Source organism: Rhinolophus hipposideros (assembly GCF_964194185.1).
Source record: "Rhinolophus hipposideros genome assembly, chromosome: 13".
NCBI lineage: Eukaryota > Metazoa > Chordata > Mammalia > Chiroptera > Rhinolophidae > Rhinolophus > Rhinolophus hipposideros.
The window spans coordinates 28372594-28385638 of record NC_138059.1 but is presented as its reverse complement, the minus strand read 5'-3'; the positions used below and the strand labels follow the sequence as shown (position 1 = coordinate 28385638).

Sequence of the window (13045 nt, the reverse complement as noted above, 5' to 3'; positions counted from 1 at the left end):
CATATAGGACTTTAAAATAAAATTAAAATATCTCTGGAAGGAATAGATCTAGATTGAAAGGAGGATAAGTCTGTAACGTTAGGGTGTCAAGGGAATACAAACACCAGGAAGAGCCCATGCAGTAAGTACCTCTACGCAGAGTTTGGGACCACAGTGAGCCAAGAGGAAGGAAGAACGTGGGTTGCACAAGCATCATATATAGTTGTTATTTCTCTGGTTTGCTGCATCCAGCTGTGTCAGTGTGCTTTGAATTCAGCTGCTATTATTTGGTAGTTATATTGGACATTGTTGGTTCCCCATCCATATCCTCTTTACCTCAGCTGGTTCATTCGTCCCCAGCTACTGTGAATGTTGGTTGCTAACTACTCACAGCTGCCCTCTTCTCCAGAGAATTGGCCTTAGACAAAGGAAAACCGTGTCACACAGGTTTATCACCTCACCTACTTCCCTCTGGCAGTCTTCAGCCAGTGACTGGCTGACAACAGAAGTACTGAAGTCCAGGGCCCTTGCCTCAAATTCAGAGCAATTCTGGTGCAATTCGTGTTTGAGAGCCTCCAGTGGGATCAGGCTGAGACCACACCTTGGCTCAGTTTCTTCTCGTGTCCTCTTCTGCACTTGTAATTCCTTTCTCCTGAGAGCACTCCTTTCGTTATTCATGTGTGCCTGAATCTTTAGCTCCTGCTCTGTTTCTAGGGAATCCTACCTAAAATAATGCTGGAAAACATTAACATGTTTTGAAAAACCTCATATGAACCAATGCTTTTTCTAAGTTTATTTCTGAAACAGGTGTGAAGCAGAACACTTTGTAGAGTGCCTGGCAGAATTCCTAGCATGTAGTAAAAGGCCAGCTAATAATAGCCATGATGAGCATGATGAAGATGGTGGTGGTGGTAATATCACTTTCTGCTCAGAAATTTTCAGGCTCTTTTCATTACAAACCTCGTGACGTTTTAGATATACACAACTTGAATCAAACTTAACCACTGGTACTTATTTCCCCACTGCTGCCTCACATTGAACTGCTGTTTTTCTACCAGCTTAGAATTCCTTCTACTTTTCTCCCTCTCTGTTAAATGTCAGTCCCTTTCTAGGACTCGTTTGAGTACTATCACTTCTAATATATGTTGTCTAAATGTCACAAATCATTGGGCTATTTCCCTCCTCCAATTTGTCATATTTTTATTCTCAGACTTCTATTTTATCTCAGCCCTGTCAAACACTAAGAAAAGCAGCTTGCATAGGTACTTCAAATAGTATTTAGAATGCTTTCTAATACTGTTCATCTCTTAAAGAAAAAATATAGACTTTTAGGAACTTTTGTGAAGTTCATAATTTAAATATTTAACTGTTGAGAAGTATTTGAAGCTCTCCTAGATCATTGAAGAGATGGAAATGTTTTTAGAATAAACTTGATTGTTTTATTGAAGATAATTAATTGTATGTAAAAATATTACTCTGCCTCCCACAGGGCCTTGGACATCGTAGCTATCTATGTATTTGAATGTTTGTCATTCCTTTTTACGTGTTTATAAAATATTACTTTGTCTTAGTATTATACTTTATTCACTATGTTTACATTTAATGTATGCAAAACCTTTCAGCTTCAACATTTTATGTTTCTCAGTAAAGTACAAAATATAAAAGAATTTACAGTGTAGGTGGCTATAATCTTAATCTGTTCACCTTTAGATTATCGACACAATGGTCGAGATCTTCAAAGCTCAACACTATCAGTGCCAGAACAAGTAATGTCATCAAACCATTGTTCACCATCAGGGTCTCCTCACCGAGTAGATGTCATAGGAAGGACTAGATCATGGTCACCTAGTGTCCCTCCTCCGCAAAGGTAAGATGGCACACACATTTTATTTATAGGATGCTATTATTAGGTTGGTGCAAAAGTCATTGAGGTTTAAAAAGTTAAAAATAATTGCAAAAACCGCAATGACTTTTGCACCAACCTAATACAAGCCTATTTATCATAAAGTATCATTAATAATCTCTAAAGATAATAAATTATTGTGGAAAACAGTTACTTAAGGAAAAACAAAGATGCTGCTCAATAACCTGTATAATGAGAGTAATATCAAATATAGGCTACTTTATAACTTTGGGTGAGAGTTCAAAGTTACAAAGAAGATCCAGTTTTCAATCACATATCAATATTGAACAGAACCAGTTAGAACCAACTAGCTATACTCACGAATGATATAAATTCTGATAATTTAAGACACAGGAAAAAAATAAACATCTGATAGCCCTTTAACATTAGTAACAATCATACAAAGAATAAAAAGGCATGTATAGGTAGTGGGAGGCTCAGAAAATCTGTAACTCCAGGTCTGATACCTAGTGGAAAACTTTGATCAATCCAGTTAAGTACAGAAAGGCTTAATGGAGTAAGAGCCATGGAAATAATACGTTTGCTAATAAAAAAAAATATGTTCATTATTCACATTGTATATAGTTGAAATGTTAATGAAATTTGAACTCTTAGAATGAGAGCCTTATAATTACTATTTTAAGTGACTAGTTGAGTTAGTTTTAGACTTAGAATTTTTAATTATAATCTTAATTTTATTCATGGTTTTGGTCCATCTAAGAGAACTTGACATTTATTGTATTTATAAATTTAATTTATTTAATTTCTAAGAGTATTAAGTGCTTAAAAATTGTTTACTTAATTTAGACAATTGAAAAAATTAAAAAGAAAATGTAATATATTAGCTAAGATTTGTAATCTGAAATTTAAAGTTTAAGAGAGAAGAAGATTTTGAATTTGTAAGTTTAGTAAACCAAGCCTCACCTCATTAAAAAAAAAAAAAAAGAAAGGAAAAGAATATTTGACTTTTATCAGGAAATGAATTTTTGAATGTGCCAATAGAAAAGGGCTTAGGTTTTAGATTAGATTCAGCTGTACATAATAAAAACATAACAGGAGCTTAAAAGGTTTATTCTGTCACGAAAAGGAAGTATGTAAGTAGACAATCCACACCAAGAACGGTGGCTTGAAAAAATCATCAATGATCAATTATAAACACTTCAGTTTAGATTAAAAAAAAAAAAAAATCATTGTTCCTAGAGTAGGATCCAGCATTATGTTGTCTGTAAACATGCTGAACTCATTTTTACCACACAAATCTATTCCTCCTACTATATTTCATAGATCATTGAGTAACAGCAGTAGAGACCTGGTAGTCATCTATTAATAGTTTTGATAGTCTTTATCTCTACCTCTATTGATATTAGCTTAATTTTATGTTATATCTCTGTTATAGTACTAGCCTCCTAACTTTGCCATCAACGTCCAATAGATAGTTATATCATTAGCCAGAGGTGCAATTCATTAAACAAAACAAGAAACTTGGACTTGACATTATAGTGATTTTTGTCTTTTTCTACTATCTTTATTAATAAACCTCATTTCTTAATATAATATATGATTGTGGCTTATTAAGATATTTAATAGCTCTTGCTATTTCAGTCGGAATGTGGAACAGGGTCTTCGAGGGACACGCTCTACTACTGGACATTATAATACAATTAGCCGAATGGATAGACATCGTGTCGTGGATGACCATGACCATTATTCTCCAGATAGAGACAGGTAAATATGACTAACTCCTATTAAACCTTAGTATAATCACTGACTTCAGGAAAAAGGTGTTAACATAAAATATTTTCATCCTGAACTTGGGTTTTTCTTATCTTAGTTTCTAAAACTGTTATGTTTCCTTATGACCACTATGACCATTCTTATGACCACGGTGTCATTTAAAGAAAAAAAATTAAACAAAGCAAAAACAACCTTTTCTTTGGTAAGAAAAAAAAATAAATCATCTTGCTCTTGTAGTTTTGGTCTTTTGTTAAATCAAACCAGCAAAGTGAGTGAATTTGCACATGAGGTTATTAATGATAGTCATAATGAAAACAAGATGTTTTATTATTTTTACCGTAACATAACCAATTATTATATATGAAAATATTTTCATGAGACAATAGATTTTTACATTCATCATGGAAATCAATGTGACTCTATATATAAAAGTATTGAAACAAGTCTGGTTTCTTTAGGAAACAAACACAAAAACTGATTCATGAAGAGGTTTTTCCTCATGGCTTTCAGTAAACCGTTTAAGCATCTTAAAGAATTATACTGTTGATTGCTGTATTTGAAGATTTCTCTGAATTTGCTGCATTAAATATAATATACTTGGAAGTAACATGGTATGTTTCAGTACATACATTAATTGCTACTAATTTTTAAATTAAGCAAATTGATTAACTCTCTAATTCATGGTTTGAATGTATGTAAAATGAAAAATACTATGATATTTCCCCCAAATGATCAAATGGGTTTGAGGTAAGGATTAGGAAAGAAAGTTTAATTTGCTATTCAGTGAATGCTATAATAAAATAACAAGAGAATTCAGAAGTCCTTTTCTATGTATTGTAAACTAATTTTATTAAAATTCTTGGGGAATTTTAAATCAACTGATATGAGATGTTGCTGTGAATATTTATAAATTTAATTATTCTAAATCTAAGATTATACTCAATCCATGCTCATAATTTCGTTGTGTTTTAGCACACACTTTCAAAAGAAAAGACAGGGAATACCTTGGTCTTTAATAGTGTCAAACAAATATTGTCTTTTGTGTCTGAGGTCTAAGAAGAAACTGGGAAATGATTAAAGTAATGTCTTTATTAATGTTGAACAAAAAATAATGTAGTATTTTATTTATTTTTAAGTTTTTTACTTTCATAGTTTTTTAAGTCTTTTGGGGTAATTATAGTCATGCACCTGTATAAATTTATGCTTATCAAGTACAGTAAGAGTGAAAGAAAATAGATTAGTATGTTGGCATAATTAGGAGTTAGAAGGTCATATTAAGGTGTGTGAATGAGTACTTTTATTATTAGGTTGGTGCAAAATTAATTGCGGTTTAAAAGGTTAAAAATAATTGCAAAGAATGCAATTACTTTTGCACCAACCTAATATCTAGTAGAATTTTAGTGAATTTGATTATTTCTGGAAATTACACTATATATTAAATCATAAAATTATTGTTTCTTGAAGATTTGTTAAAGAAATGATGAGACAGGAAAGTCTGAAATGATTTTAAAACCTTCAAGTTTATGTAAAGTTTTTCTTGTAATGAAAAATGGACTTCATATTTTCTCTGAAGGTAATATGTCTAATCTTGCAAAATAAAAGTAACCTCTAGAATTATACTCAAAAACCAAAATTGTCACTGTCATATCAAATACATAATATATTATCAATGTTTTAAGGCAAATGGCCCTAGAGTTAATGACAAAAAATTTGCTATTAAATCCTTGGTGACTAATCAATCCTAGGTATTACCTGATATAGTCATAATTGAAATGTCATATTTTTCTTATTTACTTTATAACTTTGTAAATCTTTTACTTTAGCAAAACTGTTCAAGTAATTCAGAAGTTTCGGGGTAAATTAATCCATGTGGTTCATTACTTTTTTAGAGTGCTATAGATTACCAGATCATAATTACTCTTAATTGTGAACTATTTTAAATCTTTTTTGAAATAAGTAAAAATAATTTCATTTAAATAAGCCTATAAAACCATTTCTAATGTATTATTTTTGAGTTATCTGTGTAATCATTAATATGAGGAATCAAAAAGTACAGTATTATGCATGTAATCCATCACATTATTAAACAGTGTGTTCTTAATTTCTATTTTATTCTAATATTCTAAAAGATTTTCACTAATAGAATGTCTATGAAAGTACTGTAATTTTTAAGTAGTATTTAGGTGCTAAGAATACTCTAGAATTCTACACTTATTTTTCAGGAACAGCACTTTATAGAGTTAATCAATAATAATGTTTATTAAAAAGCCTAAAAGACACTTTCCTTTGAAACAGTAATTAAAATTTAGGTATTTTGAATAGTGCATTAACCTTTCTTGTCAGTAAGAATTAATCCCTAGATTAGAGTAGTATTTTATTGAAAGTACTTTTTTCATAGGATTTAGAACCAAATGGCATTGGGTTTGAATTTAGGCTTTTTACCACTTGCTAACCATGTATCTGTGGACAAAAGACATCCAGCCTAAGAGAAAGCTTATAAGAGTTTATTTGAGCCAAACTGACGACAATTGCCGGGAAGCAAAATCTCAACGGATTGAGGAAATGCTCCACAAAATGGCAGTTTGCAGCTAATTTTATGCATAGAATCAAAGGAGGAGGGTTATGTGAAATCCATTGGTAATAGATTAAGGGGGTGGGAGAAAGCAAAACGGGGAAATCTCTGGGATTGGATAAAAGGAAATTGGAGAGACAGATACACATAGGTGGGTAGTTAATAGTTCTCATAGAAATGTTAATCAAGGAACAAGAATAATAATGAGGGATTCTGTACTTTCCTGCTCTGGTCCAGAAAAAGGGATTACTGACATTCAAAGGATGTCATTTTAGGTGCAAAAAGACAATAGACAGGCCCACTGAAAGGCACAGATCAACTTTATGAAGGAAGCTAAAGATGTGACTTCCCGCCATGGTCCACTTAGTTATGAAATTTTTTGTGCTCATGCCATCTTATGTGGTTATTTTCAGTCTCCTGAGCTTGTCAGTTTTAATATGTGGCCCCTTTTCCGTCCACATATCTTTGGGAAAATTAACTTCTTTGGCACTTGATTTCCTTATCTATAAAATTATAATATTAGTACCAACTTTATAGCATTGTTAAGTGCAGTGAATGACACAGTCCCTCCATTTGCATCGGATGTACTCAAAACATGTGCTCCACCCTTAACTTTTTAAAAGGATCTTTCATCTTACAAACAATTTTCATTTTAATGTGTTTATCACTTAAGCAGAATAAAGAGAAATCAGTCAATTCAGATGTGTTTTCAAAAGCTTTGTAGAGAATGTAGGACATGAGTTGGGCCTTGAAAAATGAGCATATTTATTCAGGCAAGGACAAGGGCAAAGATACAGAGACAAAGATACAGAGGCAGAACACACATGTACATCAGAAAGCCCCACTACAAAGGATGAAGGACTTGGGGACAAACTGGAAAGTTATGCATGAAGATAATGGCTTTTACATTGGTTTTATTGGTATTTGACATTAATTTATTGTACTTGGTTAAGCTTAAGTGATATAAGAAGGAGATACATTTATTCATGTCCTTTTCTTATAGGCAATATAAAAATAATTATATATCAAAATTTGATCAGATCTTTATTTTTCTGTACATCTCACTCTTATCATTAGTCAAAATTACATTTTATTTTGAAAGAGAATAGGTTCTTCAAATGTAATGTAGAAACTCGGGTGCAGGGATATTAGCTAAAATGATGGATTGCAAAGGATATCTTTCATCTTTCTCTTTGCTTCCCCCCCTACTTTTTATATAATTGTTTCTCTGGTAAATTCTGGTAATTGCTATAACCAGGAACATAATTTTCCTGGGGCAAACTGTGTGGCTTTAGTATTAGAAGTCATTTCAAAAGCTTATTTGTTCATATGACTGAATTTACTATTGGAATAAGTATAGAGTATTAGATAATATTCCTGTAACATGTTAGAGATATTCTGCAGCAGGAATTTTTATTTCTGTTCTAGAGGACAAAATTTGGGTGCATGGAGTGTACTGTTAAACAAAAAACTTTCACAGCTGAAAGCTTTTCTAAAATGAAGGGTTTATTGAGCCAAATGCTAGCTGGAAAAGGACCAGCTCATGGGCAAGAAGTCTAAACGACCGGCAGCAGGGCTAGGGAGAAAAAACAAACATGTTCACTGTCCTGGAGCTGATGGGCACTTTCATACATTATGTTTTAGGGAAGAAAGATATAAGTTGTTTTATTGGCTAAAAATAAAGAAGGCAGGAAAAGGTGAAGTGGGGGCAGTTCTAGGATAGGTGCACAGTCAGTAAGCTAGAGATTTACTACTTTTGACTGTTTGTGGGAAATAGTCTTGAAAGTCCTGTTTGGTGGTCCCTACAGAAGTTCATTCAAGCTCTAACATACATTCAGGAATGTGAGCAGTCTATTGTTAGTTGGCCCACGGCTATTAACTGGTGAAATTCTCTTGTCTCTTTCACTCTTCAGCCTGCTGTAATTTAATGTAGGCCATCTCAGAATTTTTATCTTGTCAATACTTTTAGCATGATAAGAAAAAAATATAATTAGCATTGGTAGAAAATATATTACTTCATAACTGTTCTTCTGTGCATTCTTTTATACATTTATATTCTAAAAATAATGCCCTATTATATAGATACCTGAGATACCTCACACATTTATGCCGTTTCTCTATTCTTCATTAGGCAAACTAGCTAGCAGAAAGTATCAAATATACCCATAAATATTTATAGTCTTTTTAGTCCTTTCAGTTATCAGTTATGAGGAAAAACACATCTCTGAAAGTTTGAAAACATAAAGTAAATGAAAGAATTCACTTTACAAAGATAACATATTTTATTTATTATATTTCAGGAATATATTTTAACATATTTAAATCATACTGAGTGTATTTTACGAACTATAAAGTTGCAAAACATTAACAATATTAAAGACAGTAGAAAGTTTTGTATTAAGTTGAGATTGTTGGAAACTTAGCTTTCAAGAACTATTGATTAATTAAGGGTGTGATATTTTATCTTCTTTTGCAATCCTTTTTGTGTATCTGGTAATTTCTAAAAGGGGACATTCAGGCTAATTTAATATAAGTGAAGGATAATTATAAATATAGTTTTGTTCTGTCTTTACAGATTATATTACTTAATAAGAATCAAAGTGTATCTAGAAATTGGATCAGTAATCTAGTGCAATTCTTTGAATAGTGATATTTTTTAAGATTTTAGAATGTCTAACTTCATCTTTTTCTTTTGAAAATGTAATTTTTTTAGTTTTTCATTTTTGTCTTTTATATTGAATTACTGTTCTGCTCAAGTTTTTAAGAAATTTCGAACAGACCGAATTAAATGCAATTTTTAATGTAACTTATTAGTTTAACTCATTGTGTATATTCATGACTGTTTATTGCTTAGATTTTCCAGTGACTATTAATTTTGAAAGAATAAGCATAATTTAATGGAGAAGTGTAAATAAAGTGCTTTTTCAGTTGTACCAAATGGATGCAGCAAAGGACCTTGGAAGCATCTCTGGATCTTGGGTGTATTTTGGTTAAGCAATATGGTTAATTTTGTATACTATTCACAGATGCATTTTTATAGTATCAGCAGAATCTCAAGGGGGCTCATGACCAGATTATGTTAAGACGTGTAGCATGACTATAGAAAAGCATATAGTAAGGGTTCTCCAGAGAAACAAAAACAATAGGATAGATTAGATAGATAGATAGATGATAAATAGAGAGAGACAGAGAGAGAGAGAGAGAGAGAAAGAGAGAGAGAGAGAGAGAGAGAGAGAGAGAGAGAGAGAGAGAGAGAGAGAGAGAGATGATAGACAGACAGACAGGAATTGGCTCACACGATTATAGAGGCTGAAAAGTCCTGCGATCTGCTGTCTGCAATCTGGAGACACTTGAAATGGTGGTGTAATTCAGTTCAAGTCCAAAGGTCTGAGAACCAGGGTAGCTGATGGTGTAAATCCCAGTCTGAGGGCCAGAGAGATAGGAGATGTCCAGTTCAAAAGTGAAGCAGGAAAAAGGGAGGAATTCCTTCTTCATCCCACTGCTGTTATATTTAGGCCCTCACCAGATTGCACAATACCCACCTACAGTGAGGAGGGCAGTCTCCTGAGTCCACTGATTCAAATCCTAATCTCATCTGGAAACACTCTCACAGAGACACCCAGAAATAATGTTTAATGTGGGGACCCCTTGGCTAGTTAAGTTGATGCATAAAATTAACTAACACAAGGGAAATAAACTGATGCTTGATGAAGGTGATTCTTGCTTAATATTTTTTCTGGCTTTATAGAGACAAAATTAATTGTAAGTCTCTTCAAGGAAAATATTAGAAATTGGATGATACATATATTCTACTGAATTTGAAAATTTTTAACAGGCTTTGAAGTTTACATATTTTCATTACTCTTAAATAATTTTCAGAGAAAATCTATTCCTTTTTAATGCAGTAAATATCAACATCACAACTGTTGGGGTATTATTTCTACTCTTTATAAAGCCAGGGGTGCCTTTTTTTGAAAGAATTGTTTTCCTTGTATCCTTACGCTACATAGGTTTATAATCTTCTGTTTGCATTCCCAGAATGTTTCCATGATTATGCAAACTGCTGTTCTCTTTAGAGAATAAGTTCACCATAAAAATAGTGCAATTCTGTTTTTATTTTTTAGTTCAATCCAAAATGCATTTATTGAGTGGGTTAGCCATTGTGCACATGTTTGAAATAGACATTGTCCTGGTCTAAGTAAATGATGCAACTAATTATAAATAATATATACCAACTAATTATACACTATGCCATCTAATTATAAAACACAGAAGACTGTGAAGCAGAAGCATAATACTATTGGAACAGATTGGAAAGAAAATTACTTGCTTAGGCCAATTGGAAAAGTTTTAAAAAGAAATTGGACTTTAAAAATTGAGTAGAATTTTGAAAGTTAATGAAGTACTGGCAGAGGAGGGACGATGGGCATTTTTGGCAGAGTGATGATCATGAACAAAGTCTTGGAGTCCGGAAAGTACGGAAAATGTTTAGAGAATCTTAGGTAGTCTGGCGTAACTAAATAAAAAGTTATGGTATGGGAGACGGGAAGTGATAGGAGATGATCCGAAGTAGTTTAGAACTCAATTGGCGTGCCATTTAAAGGAATATGTACTTGTTTTTTAATATGGGAAGCCATTGAAGGATTTTGAACAAAGTACCTATATGATCAGAAACATAATTGCCAATATGCTTCTCTAGACAGGGTGGAAAATGAATTGGCCCAGGATAGGGTTTGGCTTTAAAGAAAGGGAAACCTAATGAAAGGTATTTAATAGACATGGTAAGCCTGATTTACAATAGTGACAGAAGAAAAGGAAAAGAAGGGATAAATCTGGGTTATTTAGGGATTAGAACCGCAAGGTTTATAAATCATTGAATGTGGAAAATAAAGAAAATGGAGGAGTTAAATTCTGAGATTTGAAAACTTGGTTTAGTAAGTAAATATTTAAATCCTTAGTTGAAACTTGGATTACAAAAAGAGGAATAACTGAAGTATTATATTAAGTTCCAAAGGAGGATTTAAAAATTACATTTGAAACTAGAAGGGCCTTTAGAGATCATGGAGTCCTAGCTTCTGACGAGGTATCTGAAGGACTGCTGTTGTAGGTAAGGATGAAGCCAAATGGGTAGGATCTAGGCTTCTCATTTTCTGTTTACCCAGAGTCCTTCTGATTTTAATGCATTTATATATGAGTATATTTGTTTTACATAAAATTTTGTTTGGAAAAGCAAGTGGTCTTCTGCTCAAAAAGAAAATTTGAATACTACTCTAGCCCCCTCATTTCACAAATGCATCACCAGATGTCTAAATAAGCAAATGTCTTGCTCAAACCTCACGGTTAACGTGTTTTTCTGAAGTGTCTATGTGGCACTCAAGCAGCCACGGGAAGCCCAGAAAACAACTGGAAATATGCTGTGAAACCCAAAGAAAAAGCAAGGCTAACACAATGTGAGAGTTTACATTATTAAAAAAAAATAGTATTATCCAGAAAGAATGTGTTGGAATATAAAGAAGGTCAGGAACAAATCCTGGGAAACCACTGCTTCTAAAGAAAACACAGGAAGGGAATCCAGTAAAGGAAATGGATAAAGAAGCAGTTAGATAGTCCGATCCTGAATTTAGGATTCAGAAAGCCCTGAGTTTGAAACCCAGTCCTACTACTTAATATATGGCTGGGGGCAAGCACTCAGAGCCTCCATGTGTCTGCCTATGACAATACTAGAACCTACCTCAAGAGTTGTTATGAGAATTAAAATGAGTTAAAGTAGATAAAATTTTAATGGAGTACTTGGCTCATACTTAAGTATTAAATAAACACTATTTTTATAGCCAGAAAAAGATAATATTTCAGAAACCAAGAGAGGAGAGTGTCAAGAAATGGAGATTGAAAATCAATGTCTATCTAATACCATAGATGAATGTAGTATGATGAAGATCAAGCAGAGATTAAAGGATTTTTTAGGATTTTACAGATAACATTCACAGGATAGCTTCAAGAGAATGGTAGAGGCAGAAGTCAATTTACAGTAAGCTTAAAGCATGAATGAGAAGTGAGGGAGTACTGGCAAGAATTATAGATACGTTTTGTAAGATGTTTTATGGTGAAAGAAAGTCAGAAAGATTCAATGGCTTGAGAGGAAGGCAAGATTAGTGAAGGTTTTATTTTTAGGATTAAGTGCACTTGAGGAAAGTTAAGCAGGAGACAAAATGAATGAAGCAAGGTCATGTGGGAAGTAGAATTACAAGTAGAGGAATTTCTTCCTTTGGTGAAGAAGAAAAGTACAAGTGAAGATATAAATGTATATTTCCTTTATATTTAGTGGTAGAAGAATGGAAGTTGAGAGAGTGTAAGGTTGGTTTCCATTTTTTACTGAAAGAAGTATAATGATCATCTGCCAAAATTAAGTGTTTTGGCAATAAAGCTTTTATAAAGATAGAAAAATTTTAAATTAGTGCTGTGCCTTAAATTAATTCACTACAGATGGGCAAAAAGGTCAGTGTGCTGCTTTGATCAGGCTTGTGGTAGTCATGAAGCATGAAATGCAGCAGAGCCAATAGCATGTAATAAAAATAATAAACGTAGTGAATGGATAAATGGATAGTATCCAATAAATTTAATAAAATTAATAATTAGAAATAATTTGAACCACTTTGTCCCTTCCTAACAGGAATTTATAAAGCCCTTTTAGTTATTTTTAATTGTTAATGATTGAAGAAGAAATAATTAAGTTATAAAATCTCCTAAGTATGATAAGCATTAAAAATTACCTTTTATTATTTTCTTTTTAAAACATTGATTAGTTTATCATTTTTCTCTTCTTTCCTTTCCTCCTAAAGAATAGGAAAGCATCTGTA

The 13045-nt window shown here is 32.6% G+C and overlaps 1 protein-coding gene across 50 annotated transcripts in view; it reads left to right on the top strand.

The window, feature by feature from the left end:
• The window catches only part of RIMS2 (regulating synaptic membrane exocytosis 2), a 593954-nt gene that overhangs the window by 366812 nt on the left and 214097 nt on the right, over positions 1-13045 (top strand). For all 50 annotated transcript variants that reach the window (XM_081070132.1, XM_081070114.1, XM_081070124.1 and 47 more), the window contains 2 exons: positions 1690-1846; positions 3485-3607. In XM_081070132.1, the coding sequence (XP_080926258.1) occupies positions 1690-1846; positions 3485-3607 (280 nt within the window). The remainder of the gene's footprint in view (positions 1-1689; positions 1847-3484; positions 3608-13045) is intronic.